Below are 16,397 nucleotides of genomic sequence, written 5' to 3'. Positions count from 1 at the left end.
CTGGGTCCCTTTAAGAGCGACCTGGGTCCCTTTAAGATCGACCTGGGTCCCTTTAAGATCGACCTGGGTCCCTTTAAGATCGACCTGGGTCCCTTTAAGAGCGACCTGGGTCCCTTTAAGAGCGACCTGGGTCCCTTTAAGAGCGACCTGGGTCCCTTTAAGAATGACCTGGGTCCCTTTAAGAGCGAAATGGGTCCCTTTAAGAGCAAAATGGGTCCCTTTAAGAGCAAAATGGGTCTTTTTAAGAGCGACCTGGGTCCCTTTAAGAGCAAAATATGTCCCTTTAAGTGCGAAATATGTCCCTTTAAGAGCAAAATGGGTCCCTTTAAGTGCGAAATATGTCCCTTTAAGAGCAACATAGGTCCCTTTAAGAGCGAAATTGGTCCCTTTAAGCGCGAAATTGGTCCCTTTAAGAGCGACCTGGGTCCCTTTAAGAGCGACCTGGGTCCCTTTAAGAGCGACCTGGGTCCCTTTAAGAGCGACCTGGGTCCCTTTAAGAGCGACCTGGGTCCCTTTAAGAGCGACCTGGGTCCCTTTAAGAGCGACCTGGGTCCCTTTAAGAGCGACCTGGGTCCCTTTAAGAGCGACCTGGGTCCCTTTAAGAGCGACCTGGGTCCCTTTAAGAGCGACCTGGGTCCCTTTAAGAGCGACCTGGGTCACTTTAAGAGCAAAATATGTCCCTTTAAGTGCGAAATATGTCCCTTTAAGAGCAACATGGGTCCCTTTAAGAGCGAAATTGGTCCCTTTAAGCGTGAAATTGGTCCCTTTAAGAGCGACCTGGATCCCTTTAAGAGCGACCTGGGTCCCTTTAAGAGCGACCTGGGTCCCTTTAAGAGCGACCTGGGTCCCTTTAAGAGCGACCTGGGTCCCTTTAAGAGCGACCTGGGTCCCTTTAAGAGCGACCTGGGTCCCTTTAAGAGCGACCTGGGTCCCTTTAAGAGCGACCTGGGTCCCTTTAAGAGCGACCTGGGTCCCTTTAAGAGCGACCTGGGTCCCTTTAAGAGCGACCTGGGTCCCTTTAAGAGCAAAATGGGTCCTTTTAAGAGAGAACTGGGTCCCTTTAAGAGTGAAATTGGTCCCTTTAAGAGCGAAATGGGTCCCTTTAAGTGCAACGGGGGCCCTTTAAGAGCGACCTGGGGCCCTTTTAGAGTGAAATTGGTCCCTTTAAGAGTGATCTGGGTCCCTTTAAGAGCGAAATGGGTTCCATTAAGAGAGACCTGGGACCCTTTAAGAGTGATCTAGGTACCTTTAAGAGCGACCTGGGTTCCGTTAAGAGTGACCTGGGTCCCTTCAAGAGCGAAGGGACCCACGTCGCTCTTAAAGTGACCCATGTCGCTCCTAAAGGGACCCATGTCGCTCTTAAAGGGACGGGAGCCAAGTTGCTCTTAAAGGGACGGCACCCAGGATTAAAGTTAAATGGAAGTCACTGGTAAAGGGGCGCTCTTTTCAAGCACTATGTATTTCCCTGGAAATGCAAATCTAGTTAATATATATAATGCAAAGTCACAGGGGATCAGCAAAAAGACAAAACCACTACTAATAAATGTGGGTAGTGGTGTTAGTGGTGGCCGTGTGCTGGAGATCCCGCCCGGCCTCTATATGTTCAGCATTTTCTCCTTTTCATCAGTCTGGCTTTTTGTTTTTCACATAAGGCTATTTCCAGTTATTAATTTTCCGGCCGTGATAGGGTGATCAACCGTTCTGTCAGGAAAATGGATCTCTCTGTCGCCCTTTAGCATGATTAAATGAAGGCGAGTCACTGTGAGAAAATACCACATTTTCATGAGACAAATGAAATTGTAGCCGGGATTTTTTCCCCTCCTTCTTTACTCACAATGTCCGAGCTGCATCCAGAATGGTCTATATATTGTATAATGCTTTCTATGTAGAGAGAGAGAGATATAATAGATAGATAGAAGATATAGATAAGAAATAGATTGGCTGTAGATTATGTTGTGTTTTTGTACTGTGATTCTGGTGAATTCTCCCCCTTCTGGCTCAAGTAGTGTACACTCAGTAGCCCCCGTCATACAGTACACACTAAATGGCCCCCCCTCATTCAGTACACTTGGGAGCCCCCCTTTTCGTACAGTACACTCAGTAGCCCCCCCATCATACGGTACACTAAGTAGCCCCACCTCATACAGTACACTCAGTAGCCCCCCTTATACAGTACACTCAGTAGCCCCCCTTATACAGTACTCTCAGTAGCCCCCCCGTCATACAGTACTCTCAGTAGCCCCCCTGTCCTACATTACTTTCAGTTGCCCCTGTCAGGTAGTTATAATACTGTAGCCCCTCATACAGTACTCTCAGTAGCCCTCCTGTCATACAGTACCCTCAGTAGCCTCCCTCATACAGTACTCTCAGTAGCTTCCCTGTCATACAGTACTCTCAGTAGCTTCCCTGTCATACAGTACTCTCAGTAGCTTCCCTGTCATACAGTACTCTCAGTAGCCCCCCGTCATACAGTACTCTCAGTAACCTCCCGTCATACAGTACTCTCAGTAGCCCCCCTGTCATACAGTACTCTCAGTAGCTTCCCTGTCATACAGTACTCTTAGTAGCTTCCCTGTCATACAGTACTCTCAGTAACCTCCCGTCATACAGTACTCTCAGTAACCTCCCGTCATACAGTACTCTCAGTAGCCCCCTGTCATACAGTACTCTCAGTAGCCCCCTGTCATACAGTACCCTCAGTAGCCCCCTGTCATACAGTACTCTCAGTAGCCCCCTGTCATACAGTACTCTCAGTAGCCCCCCGTCATACAGTACTCTCAGTAACCTCCCGTCATACAGTACTCTCAGTAGCCCCCTGTCATACAGTACTCTCAGTAGCCCCCTGTCATACAGTACCCTCAGTAGCCCCCTGTCATACAGTACTCTCAGTAGCCCCCACCTCATACAGACCTCTCAGTAACCTCCCTGTCATACAGTACTCTCAGTAGCCCCCCGTCATACAGTACTCTCAGTAGCCCCCCGTCATACAGTACTCTCAGTAGCCCCCACCTCATACAGTACCCTCAGTAGCCCCCTGTCATACAGTACTCTCAGTAGCCCCCCTGTCATACAGTACCCTCAGTAGCTTCCCTGTCATACAGTACCCTCAGTAGCCCCCTCATACAGTACTCTCAGTAGCCCCCCTGTCATACAGTACTCTCAGTAGCCCCCCCCTTTCATATAGACCTCTCAGTAGCTTCCCTGTCATACAGTACCCTCAGTAGCCCCCACCTCATACAGTACCCTCAGTAGCCCCCAACTCATACAGTACCCTCAGTAGCCCCCAACTCATACAGTACCCTCAGTAGCCCCCACCTCATACAGTACCCTCAGTAGCCCCCACCTCATACAGTACCCTCAGTAGCCCCCCTGTCATACAGTACCCTCAGTAGCCCCCTCATACAATACCCTCAGTAGCCCCCACCTCATACAGTACCCTCAGTAGCCCCCTGTCATACAGTACCCTCAGTAGCCCCCACCTCATACAGTACTCTCAGTAGCCCCCACCTCATACAGTACTCTCAGTAGCCCCCTGTCATACAGTACCCTCAGTAGCCCCCACCTCATACAGTACCCTCAGTAGCCCCCACCTCATACAGTACCCTCAGTAGCCCCCACCTCATACAGTACCCTCAGTAGCCCCCACTTCATACAGTACTCTCAGTAGCCCCCACCTCATACAGTACCCTCAGTAGCTTCCCTGTCATACAGTACCCTCAGTAGCCCCCTCATACAGTACTCTCAGTAGCCCCCCTGTCATACAGACCTCTCAGTAGCCCCCTGTCATACAGTACCCTCAGTAGCCCCCTGTCATACAGTACCCTCAGTAGCCCCCACTTCATACAGTACTCTCAGTAGCCCCCCTGTCATACAGTACTCTCAGTAGCCCCCCCCTGTCATACAGATTTCTCAGTAGCTTCCCTGTCATACAGTACTCTCAGTAGCTTCCCTGTCATACAGTACTCTCAGTAGCCCCCCTGTCATACAGTACCCTCAGTAGCCCCCACCTCATACAGTACCCTCAGTAGCCCCCACCTCATACAGTACCCTCAGTAGCCCCCACCTCATACAGTACCCTCAGTAGCCTCCCTCATACAGTACCCTCAGTAGCCCCCACCTCATACAGTACTCTCAGTAGCCCCCACCTCATACAGTACTCTCAGTAGCCCCTCTGCCATACAGTACCCTCAGTAGCCCCCACCTCATACAGTACCCTCAGTAGCCCCCACTTCATACAGTACCCTCAGTAGCCCCCACCTCATACAGTACCCTCAGTAGCCCCCACCTCATACAGTACCCTCAGTAGCCCCCCTCATACAGTACCCTCAGTAGCGCCCTGTCATACAGTACTCTCAGTAGCCCCCCTCATACAGTACCCTCAGTAGCCCACCTGTCATACAGTACCCTCAGTAGCCCCCACTTCATACAGTACTCTCAGTAGCCCCCACCTCATACAGTACCCTCAGTAGCCCCCACCTTATACAGTACCCTCAGTAGCCCCCACCTTATACAGTACCCTCAGTAGCCCCTCTCATACAGTACACTGTGCAGTCAGCAGGATGAGGAGTCAGCTATGTCGCCTGCTGTTTCATTTCCTACAGGAAGCGGCCCATGTGTTATTCCTCGGAGCAGAGGCAATGGCAATTGTAAAGGCAGAGCACATAGGGTCAGTGGCCGCCTATTGATCAGTAGCCCCGCAGTCCCCTACGCCAGCATCTGCTTCATTGGCTTCTTTCAGTGCCTGCTTCACTACATTAGAATAGAAATCCATAACCAGAGCTGTGCTCATCCAAGCAAGGGAAGAAACTAAATTAAATGGTATAAAACAATCTTGGATCAGGAGTTTGCGCCAATTCATCTTGATCTAAGATGTCACAGCGGGCGCTGTGTCTGAGCACCTGGACTGAGAGGCCGCTCTGCTGAACGTACATGGCGCTGAGATCATTCATTTGTCAGCCAGCGAACAGGCCGTGCTTAGCAATTCCCCTTCTGCAGAGGTCAGCTGACAGAACAATCAGGAGCCCCGCCGCCGCACAATGGAGCTACAACTATTGTTATAGGGCACCAGACTGGGGGAAGGGCACAGACACTGAAGCATTAGGTGCCTGGTATATAATCATATATCAGGTGACCGACTGCAGCCGGGGAATGGAAGGACTGAGCTAGAAGGAGGACTGCAACCTATAGAGAGATCGCCCAGACATCCATCCATCTATCTATCTATCTATCTATCTCTCTATCTATCTCCTATCTATCTATCTCCTATCTATCTATCTATCTATCTATCTCTCTATCTATCTCCTATCTATCTATCTATCTATCTATCTATCTATCTCTCTATCTCCTATCTATCTATCTCCTATCTATCTATCTATCTATCTATCTCCTATCTATCTATCTATCTCTCTATCTATCTCCTATCTACCTATCTTTCTATCTAATACAGTGGTGCCTTGGAGTACGAGTATAATTCGTCCCGGGACCATGCTTGTAATCCAAATCCACTCTTAAACCAAAGCAAATTTTCCCATAAGAAATCACTGATATGCAGATAATTTGTTCCACACCCCAAAAATAATGATTTTTTAATTCTGTATAACATGTAGAACAGATAAAAAAAAAAAACAATGAGGAACGGCTGAATATATCATATTATAAGTTACTGTACAGTATAGCAATCAGCATGTGGAGTATAGTGTATAGTAAGTGCATACACCTGAAAAACCGTAGCAGTTTGTAGATACAGGATGGAACTGCAGATCCCCATAATACAGTAGCGTAGTACAACAGGCTAGAATAGAGAAGCAGGGCTGCTGTCAGAGGACTGTGTGGTCACATGACAGCAGTGGGGAAGGGGTTGTGTTTAGCATGGACCAGAAAGTAAGAATAACAGAGCTGTGCAGGAGAACAGTGACATAAACTTTATAAACAGCAGTGTGTACAGCTGAGTGTCTTGTCCCCTGATACAAGCCCCAGCCTGAAGTGGATCTGCTATGATTTGGAAGGGGAGGGAGACTTCCTGGGTCAGAGTACAGGAAGGGCACGGAGCGGGGGCGCAGACTTAGCCGAGGCCCAGCATGACTAGGTTAGCTGGGAGTGTAGTTTAAGGGGGTTTAGTGGGGCAGTAAGGGGTTAAAGTGACACTGTTACCCCCTTTGTGCATTCTTACATCTCTACACAGGTGTAAAGGGTAAATTTAGCGTTTTTCATACCTTATTTTATATCATTCGTCATGGTGTTTGTTCAAGTAAAAAGTGTCCTTTTATCAACTGCAGATTGTATTAAGTGGGCGTGGCCTCACAGCATTAGCACCACTTAGCCCCACCCCCTTGATGCCCATTGGCCGACGAAAAGGGGGTTGGGCCTAGACCTTTCGGCCAGCCTGTTCCAATGGCCGACAATGGGGCGGGACCAACTGTGGTGTTGTGGGCGGGGCTAAGTGGCACTAATGCCATGAGGCCACTTAACACAAGCTGCAGTTGATAAAAGATGACTTTTTACTTGAACAAGCACCATGATGTATGATATAAAATAAGGTATGAGAACCGCTAAATTTACCCTTTACATCTGTGTAGAGAAGTCAGAATGCACAAAGGGGGTGACAGTGTCACTTTAAGTGTGTGCCAGTTGGGAGGGGTGAGGGGCTGAGGGAAAAAGTGCGGGAGTTGCTAGGTGAGTCACTTACCAACGGACGCGGAGTTATCAGAAGAGGAAGAGGAGGTGGAGCTTCAGTTCTTGCCGGACCCAATTCAGCCCGCCCCCCCCCCGCCCTATTGCAGGCCTTTTGGCGTTCGGGTGTGAGCTTTAGTTTCTTTCTTTGTTATGACAGCCAGCGAGCGGTAAGGAGGTCTTGCAGGGCACGTCAATGTGGTAATTCTGACGGGGACCCATAAGAGGGATGATACTCCCCGCTTGTTTTGGTGGATTGTGGAGAGAAGGTGGTGCAGTGCCAGGTGACAGATTTGTCAGCCCCTGAGTCGGCGCGGTGCGGCTGGTGGGATAGCTAGTAATACTGGTGCTGCTGCAGGGTGATCTGCCAGACCTCCCTAGACATGATGGGTTAACTGCAATGATATTGTTATTTATTATCTAATGTTTGGTAATTTTGGAAGCACATTAATAAAGAGGCTGTTATGGCCAATTTTTTCCAACGTTAAAAGAGGTGTCCTCCACTCCCACCCAGTACAGGGAGCTCTTAAACCAAGTAACAATTTTGAAAAACTGTGAGCTCTTCTTGCAAAACGCTCTTAAACCAAGGTATCACTCTATCTATCTATCTATCTATCTATCTATCTATCTATCTGTCTATCTAATATCTATCTATCTCCTATCTATCTATCTATCTATCTATCTATCTATCTATCTATCTATCTCATATCTACCTATATATCTATTTCATATCTATCATAGTGTATATAGCTTTTTTCTGTTCCCGTTCAGTTGTGCAACAGAGAGAGCATGCCTAAACCAGCACTGCCGACCCCTAATGTTCCACATGGTGATGACCTATTGTCAGAATAAGCCATTCATATCCGATGGGTGGGGTACTGACACCAAGCAACTCCACCCATATGCTGAATCTATTGCAGGTGGCTCCTTGTATGAGTATTACCTCCATTTAGTTGTTTTTTTCTATCTGAGAACTCCTGGAATTCTTTTCTTTAGTTAGGTCATGTGATCTCATGATGAACCCCTGGAAAATATATGTGTTTCTGTGCTCCCAATGGGGTCACCATCTCTACCAGTGTTTTCTATGTGATCAAGCTGAATCCATACTTAGACATATCTAGAGATGAGGATACTTACAATGCCAGCGGGCAGAGATGATACTGGCTTTAGCTGCCTATGAGGATGCTCTGCCAATGCATCTTGGGATTGATAGAACATTTGAAAGCGAGAGGATTCAGTTTGCAATGTGAAAGTCAAGATGGTGGCTGATCAGAGGTCACATGACCCAGATGCAGTAATGAAATGCGTGGATCCAGCAGAGCTGGGATGTAATGGATGACACTACTGGAAAAGTGGTCATGTGGTCTATACCGAACACATGGTCGTACCAAAATATCTTTAAATCAGCCAGCACATATCTACAATGCGTATAAAGGTCATCCTCACCTTACAATACAAACAGTCTTGGAAAATTGGTACCTTTATACATCAGTGGTCATAATAGTCTTATAATGTGCGGCATGTTTCCCACCCTTACCATCATGTGTTCCTTTCTCTACAGGTTGTCTCTCCAACCTTCCTCCAGTGAAGAAGATCTCTACGTCGTATGAAGAACGTCGGAAGCAAGCTACGGCCATTGTCCTCTTAGGGGTGATCGGGGCAGAATTTGGAGCCGAAATCGAACCACCAAAATTGTTAACCCGGCCGCGCAGCTCCAGTCAGATTCCAGAGGGATTCGGGCTGACCACTGGCGGATCCAACTACTCTCTTGCTCGACATACGTGTAAGTAATATGGATTGTCTATAGGTGTGAACCGATGTATGATGTATATGCATCCTATGAAGTGATCACTTTCGTATTATTAATAGTGTTACCAATGCAAAAGTAAAAAAATTATTTGGGGCTCGTGGTGCTTTGGCCTTGGTATGGTACCTTGGGTGGTGACAAGATTAGCATCTTGTGGCTTGGCCCAAATGGTTGGGAGTCCATTTTGACTGTGGTGTAGTGGAAGTGACAACCTCTTGGACACAACAGTATGATACCCAAGAGAAGAGAACATGAAGTTAATGGTTGCCCATTGATATTAGAGAATAAATCCCACACGTCTTCCCCCAAAATAGGCTCTTGTCCTCCCATCTCAATAGAAGGAATAATGGATTCATGGAGGAGCCAAGGGCATGGCCTAGGTTGTGTCAGGTTCTCGGGCTCTCTTTCTATTAGTGCAGCTTGCTCCTCGAGCCCATGAAGTTGTGCAGATTAAATGGAGTGGCCTGACATTTATAATCCCCCGATTTACAAGACTCTGTGGGCTGTAGGAGCCTTGGCTGTTTGTTCTTATTCGGGGGGATTGATTGACAGTCGCTGATTGCAGTTCACATGTGTCATAACATCATTATATGAGGATACAGTCCGCAGTCCGGCTCGGCCCCTCCAATGACTTTGACATTTTTCTATGTAAACTAAGCAACGCTGCAAAATTACATTACACGATGTCAGAGAGTCCGCGAAAAATGACCTGAAGATGTCTATTTACTGAGCGGGGGAAGCTTTCATATCACCGTGTATTCTACAAGTGTTCAATCACAGCTAAATAGAAGACATCTTAACCCCTATAGAAGGGACAGCTACTGATCTATTAGGGTAGAACCTTAAAGGGGTTATCCAAGAGTAGAAAAACATAACTGCTTTCTTCTAAAAATGGTGCCACCTCTGTTCTCAGGTTTTGTGTAGTACTACATCTCTACTCCATTCACTTCAATGGATCTGAGCTGACACTATGTCTGGAACCAATGAGTAATGTTTTCTTAAAGGGGTACTCCAGTGATTAAAAAAAATGTTTTCAAATCAACTGGCGTAACAAACATATAGAGATTTGTAATTTACTTCTATTTAAAAAAAATCAGCTGCGGTATGTCCTGCAGGAAGTGATATATTCTTTCCAGTCTGATACAGTGCTCTCTGCTGCCACCTCCATGTCAGTAACTGTCCAGAGCAGTAGCAAATCCCCATAGAAAACCTTTCTTATTTTGTTCAGTTCCTGTGACAAACAGAGGTGGCAGCAGAGAGCACTGTATCAGACTGGAAAGAATACACCACTTCCTGCAGGACATACGGCAGATGATAAGTACTGGAAGACTTGAGATTTTTAAATAGAAGGAATTTACAACTAGTTATAGATTTCTGACACTAGTTGATTTTAAATATTTTTCTTTTTTGCAGGAGTACCCCTTTAAGAGGTATATATACCCCCATTACCCAACACTTTGTGGGTGGTTCCCTATCAAAAGCTGCTTTAAAGCAACCTGCTACTGGCTATAAAAGACACATAAGGCATCAAAGTATAGGATTGCACAGACAAATAGTAAATTATACTATATTAGGCAGGGAGTTTTAAACTTACGGCTGGCAAGTGTATGTGACAGCACGTTACATTAAGGGGATAGACTAGGAGCAGAGATAAAAGAACGGCCATTGTGACATACGTAGAATTGGTGACTCATCCACTCACAATAAATCAATAACTGGCCATCATCTTCTGCGCTGTGCTTTCTCATTCCTGTGACTTGTCACCTATATATTGTGGGAAATAAATTTGGTTTGATATAAGAGCTGTCCAGGAAGAACATGAGATGTTTCATGTAACAGGGATTATAAAGCTATACGTAAATCCGCCATTACAATTTACACAATACATAAAATGATGCTCTATAAAAAGTTCATTGACTTTGTAAATACTTTCCATTATTTATCCTGTTCTGTTACGGGCTCTATTATTCTCCAGAACTTTATCGCTGGATCGTTGGTGCAGCCCCTGTCAACCGACTGAGGATGATTTTTTAGGGCCACACAACATTTGATAACAGCGGGTGGCAGCAGTTATGGGTGACATGGCTGACTGCTGAATTTGTGGTCCTGGTATAGCCACATATCTCTAGCGCTGCTTCATGTTGATACTGAGCTACCCCTGATGTCTATATATTATATATTTCCATTAGAATAGACATTACACAGGGGGAGCTGTCTGTGTCGCTAGTACTGTAGCCTCCATTTCTGTCTATATATTAAAATGTTACCATTAGAATAGACATTATACTGGGGGAAGCTGTCTGTGTCACTAGTCCTGCAGCCTCCCCTGATGTCTATATATTACATGTTACCATTAGAATAGACATTACACAGGGAGAGCTGTCTGTGTCACTAGTGCTGCAGCCTCCGCTGATGTCTATATATTACATGTTACCATTAGAATAGACATTACACTGGGGGAGCTGTCTGCGTCACTAGTGCTGCAGCCTCCGCTGATGTCTATATATTACATGTTACCATTAGAATAGACATTACACTGGGGGAGCTGTCTGCATCACTAGTTTTGCAGCCCCCCCTGATATATTACATGTTACCATTAGAAGAGTATTGTGTAATTGTTCTGAGACTAGGGCTTAAGCAGCCCTTTGTTGGTGAAAGCAGAGAGGCCATGTTGCTATATATATATATATATATATATATATATATATATATATATATATATATATATAAAATATATTATTTTATTTTTTATTTTTTTTCCCCCCAAATACCCCTTTAAGGATTAGCGTGGTCTCGCACATCAGTCCCCCGATCATACAGTGAGGTTGTGACCTAGCAATATGCTTTCACTTTGATACTGTGTTTCCCCAAAAGTAAGACGGTGCCTTATATTCCCCTAGTAGTAGTAGTAGGGTTGGAGTAGGGTTTATAATTAAGTGTACTCCAACCAAAAACCCTGCAAAATGAGGCTACTGTAAGTCTTATTTTCAGGCTAGGTTCTATTTTGGGTGAAACATGGAAGTTGAATTGCGCACTCAGGTAACTGCACTATATGCGTCACCCCTGCCCTTTCATGTCTTTTTGGATGTTCTGTAACTCTGGTCATTCCTGGGGGTTACACTTACACTGTGGTTTATTATATTGATGTTATTGCTGATTAGGGCAATGGTGGGAGCAAAGATGGTGGTTACCAACTTGGTTGCAGGATTACTACCTCTACCATGTCCTGGCAGCCAACCTCCCTCCATACATACTTGGACCGGTCAGGCATACATGTCTGTTTGTTTTTTATGTTTTTTCCCTATATTGTGTGCAGTGATCGGTGATGTCTGGCTATCTTTGTCCAGCCCATGCTCCAGTTGTGCCCATCTCTAGTGAAACCCCATTTTTATTTTAGAGTCTTCTCTAGGATCTAATCTGATTTCTTTCTGCTTGGGAGACTGTCATACTGTCCTAAGTCCCCGTTCACACGTAGCAAAACTAGCGGAATTCCGTCAGTTTTGCTATGTGTGAATGTAGCCTTATACAAATTAGATTATATGTAGGGCCATCTTAAAGAGCATTTTCAATTTCCTGCCACTGTTAGTCACTCTTAGGGTCCTATTCCACGGGCCGATGGGGGCCCGATCAGTAATGTAAACGAGCGCCGATCTGCTAGATCGGTGCTCGTTTTCTGGGCCTATTACACGGCCCAATAATCGTTAGAGTGCTCTGGACAGACAGACGTTTCCACAACCTCAATACCCCCCCCCCCCCCCATTTCTTAACAGTGACTGCTAAAATACATGGATTCCCCATCCCTGCAAGAAAGTCTGTTCTATTTTACAGAGGGGACTCTGAAATCTATTTTCCCTACTACATTATAAGTATGGGGGTTGTCATGATGGGACTGCTGTGACCACATGTTTACCGTTTACCTTCAGGCCTGGGTGTTGAGTATGGCCAATTTTTTGTGTCTCCACTGCATTTAAAATAAGACTTTTAAGCAAACAGTCTTAAGTACAAACCTTATGCATACAGCTCCTATGCAGTCTTGTGTGTCGCCATGGTAACAGACTACGAACAGACCCTGTGTAGTCTGACATGCTTTCCATCTGTCCCCATCTGTTACTAGAGGAGATAATGAAGTAATACTGGCACCATCCAGTGTCCATGTGGAATAGGCCGCAGCCTGACAGCTCTGGTGGCCTATTACTCCCAGTATAATAGGGTCTGGCTTCAGAATGTGTGTCCCCCCCCCCCATACTTCTCTCCAAAGGCATCCACTCTCAGTTTAGAGTCGGGGGGTTATCATTTGGAGATTGGTGGTGGGGGGTCCCAAACTTTTATGTAAGTAAAAAAAACATTGGGGGAGATTTATCAAACATGGTGTAAAATGAAACTGGCTCAGTTGCCCCTAGCAACCAATCAGATTCCACCTTTCATTTTCCAAAGAGTCTGATTGGTTGCTAGGGGCAACTGAGCCAGTTTCACTTTACACCATGTTTGATAAATCTCCCCCTTTGTGTTGGAGACTACCACAAGTCATGTTCTTGCTCAATACTGAACTCCTGTGGGTTTTATCAATCCCAGGCAGATTAAATTCCATCCAGGCGTTGGCCGTCTGGTTTACAGCTCAGCAGAGCCATCCTTCTTCCCTCCCTCGTTTCGCTCGACGCTATCCTCCTGCACCGTAACACTTTGCTGTATATCGCCGGCCTCCATCTCCTGTGGACTAATCCTCCCCAGAGGACGCCACGCTGTAAGCTATGTAGGGACTGTGTAAATAAATAAGCATAAGCCAGCGTTCCTTCAGCCCGTCACCCCATCTATGTTAGTACCACCCTTTAATCACCCTTACATGGTCTGATTTATAATGGTTGTACCCGGGCCTGGTGCCCCCGCCGTTTTCTTTCCCCTCCGTCCTCCTTTAGCCTTTTCACTTTAGCAGCTTTGCAGTAAAGGATAAAACCCCTTTGTATTAACCCGCAGCTGTTAACGCAGGTTAATGCAGTCGCTGGCCGGTGTAGCAGAGCTGACGCGTATTGGAAAATATACATTAGCCGAGCCCCCACTTGTCCTGTAGCAGATAATGGACTGAGAGGTTAAAAGCGGGGAGTGCGCGGCTCGGATCGGCAGAGTTTTTTTCTTTTTTTTTTTCGCGGGGCTAATTACCTCGTTCCTTGGCCGACTCTAATGTGACATGTTTATTGCCTTAACTAACAACTCATTAGGTCCCTTGATGTTTTTGTCAATATTAATTCCTTCATTTAAGCCAAGTCAAAGTTTAAACAAAGATGTCCAGACTGAGAAGTGGGCAGAATCTCCTAAACGCAGCTCCAGTCCCGAGACCGACTACTCTCTGCAACTGCCAAGAAAGTGAAAGGCGTCGACCTCCGAGGACCTAATAGAAGCGACTGGACACGTAATGTGATGTACTACAACACCTGACATTTCACGACCAATCGTCTCCCATCTGCATCCCGATAATGGACAATCGCTTCCTCCATATCTTCTTCCTGTGAGATTTAAAGGGGTTATCCGTTTTTTTTTCTGAAGTAACTCCACTCCTGTCCTCAGATTTGGTTTGCATCTCAGTTCCAATAAAGTAAATAGAGATGAATTGTAATACCGCACACATCCTGAGGACAGGGGGGCGCTGTTTTAGCTAGAAAGTAGCTGTTTTTTTTTATTATCCAGATTTGGTAGGATTTGTGTTTTTGTTGGGGTATGTAAGTATGAGCAGTAGTACAAACCAATTGAGATAAGTGAACCTTGAGCACGAACTCTCAGCATTTAATTACTGGTGACTGAAGAGGTTGGATGCAGTCCTAGGGAGTCCCTAAACACATGGATACCCTGGTATCAAGGATGCTATAAAAATAAAACTGTGAGTATGTGCTGCAATGCTGTGTGTATGTATGTGTAGCAGTGCTGTGTGTGTATATATGCAGCAGAGCTGTGTTTGTGTGTGTAAGTATGTGTAGTAGTGTGCTGTATGTATGTGCTGCAGTGCTGTGTGTGTATATGCTGCAATGCTGTGTGTGTATATGTGCAGCAGTGCTGTGTGTGTATGTGTAGCAGCGCTCTGTGTGTATATGTGCAGCCGTGCTGTGTGTATCTGTGTATATACTGCAATGCTGTGTGTATGTATGTGCAGCAGCGCTGTGTGTGTGTATGCTGCTATGCTGTGTGTATGTATGTGTAGCAGCGCTCTGTGTGTATATGTGCAGCAGTGCTGTGTGTATATGTGCAGCTGTGTACGTGTGTATATGTGCAGCAGTGTTGTGTGTATGTGCAGCAGTGTTGTGTGTATGTGCAGCAGTGCTGTGTGTGTGTGTGTGTGTGCAGCAGTGCTGTGTGTGTGTGTGTATGTATGTATGTATGTATGTGCAGCAGCACTGTGTGTGTATGCTGCTGTGCTTTGTGTATGTATGTGTAGCAGCGCTCTGTGTGTATATGTGCAGCAGTGCTGTGTGTATATGTGCAGCTGTGTACGTGTGTATATGTGCAGCAGTGTTGTGTGTATGTGCAGCAGTGCTGTGTGTGTGTATGTGCAGCAGTGCTGTGTGTGTGTATGTATGTATGTATGTGCAGCAGCACTGTGTGTGTATGCTGCTGTGCTTTGTGTATGTATGTGTAGCAGCGCTCTGTGTATATGTGCAGTAGTGCTGTGTGTGTGTGTGTGTGTGTATGTATGTGCAGCAGCGCTGTGTGTATATGTGCAGCAGTGCTGTGTGTGTGTGTATGTATGTATGTGTAGCAGCACTCTGTGTGTATATGCTGCTGTGCTGTGTATGTATGTATGTGTAGCAGCGCTCTGTGTATATGTGCAGTAGTGCTGTGTGTGTGTGTGTATGTATGTATGTATGTATGTATGTGCAGCAGCGCTGTGTGTATATGTGCAGCAGTGCTGTGTGTGTGTGTGTATGTATGTATGTAAGTGTAGCAGCGCTCTGTGTGTATATGCTGCTGTGCTGTGTGTGTATGTATGTATGTATGTATGTATGTGTAGCAGCGCTCTGTGTGTATATGGGCTGCAGCACTGTGTGTGTATATGCAGCAGTGATATGTGTGTAGGTACAAATAGTTAATTTGCCACTGTATATTTCTTTTTGATCATTAAAAGGAGATCTCCAGTAAAATGCTTTTCTTTCGAACCATTTTGTGTCAGAAATGTATATAGATTTGTAACTTACTTCTGTTTAAACATCTAAAGTCATCTGGTTCTTATCAGCTGCTGCATGTCCTGCAGGAAGTGGTGTATTCTTTCCAGTCTGACTTAGTGCTCTCTACCGCCACCTCTGTCCATGTCAGGAACTGTCCAGAGCAGGTTAGGTTTTTTTATTTATCAAGATTTGCTGCTGCTCTGGACCTTTCCTGACATGGACAGAGGTGGCAGCTGAGAGCACTGTGTCAGACTGGAAAGTATACACCACTTAATGCAGGACATATAGCAGCTGATAAGTACCAGATAACTTTAGATGTTTAGATAGAAGTAAATTAGATAGATAGATAGATAGATAGATAGATAGATAGATAGGAGGTTATATGTAATGTTGCTTTAACCTTAGCGCTAACCTCCTTGCAGCCTTCCTCAGGTCTGCCGCCATTGCTCCTCTCTCTGTAGTCGGTGAAGGGTTTTAATTTGTTGCTCCATTTATCAACACATATAAATATGAAGCCGCTTATTACTAATTCATTGTCCTCGCTGCCGTCCCATGAATCACAATGCATTTCAGCACAATTGAAGTCAGTGTAATAAGTGATCCCATATGAACACAGTAGTAATTTAGCAATTCATTACAGTGTATTCTGCCTGTTACCTTGCTGCCTTGCACTTCCAATAACCTCCCCGGTTATCGGTTGTCTACACGCTCACACACACTCACGTATAGAACATGCTTTCCCTGTGGCAACAATAGAGCGTTGCAAAGGCAAA

General features: G+C 45.6%; 1 protein-coding gene across 2 annotated transcripts in view; it reads left to right on the top strand.

Annotated features, from left to right (window-relative positions):
- WDR7 (WD repeat domain 7) overlaps positions 1–16,397 on the top strand; it is a 222,565-nt gene that overhangs the window by 120,303 nt on the left and 85,865 nt on the right. For both annotated transcript variants that reach the window (XM_069963174.1, XM_069963173.1), the window contains one exon: positions 8,231–8,452. In XM_069963174.1, coding sequence (XP_069819275.1) covers positions 8,231–8,452 — 222 coding nt within the window. The remainder of the gene's footprint in view (positions 1–8,230; positions 8,453–16,397) is intronic.

Source organism: Dendropsophus ebraccatus, chromosome 3, assembly GCF_027789765.1.
Source record: "Dendropsophus ebraccatus isolate aDenEbr1 chromosome 3, aDenEbr1.pat, whole genome shotgun sequence".
Classification (NCBI taxonomy): domain Eukaryota; kingdom Metazoa; phylum Chordata; class Amphibia; order Anura; family Hylidae; genus Dendropsophus; species Dendropsophus ebraccatus.
The sequence above is the reverse complement of the archived record's forward strand: the minus strand, read 5'-3'. Positions and strand labels throughout refer to the sequence as shown.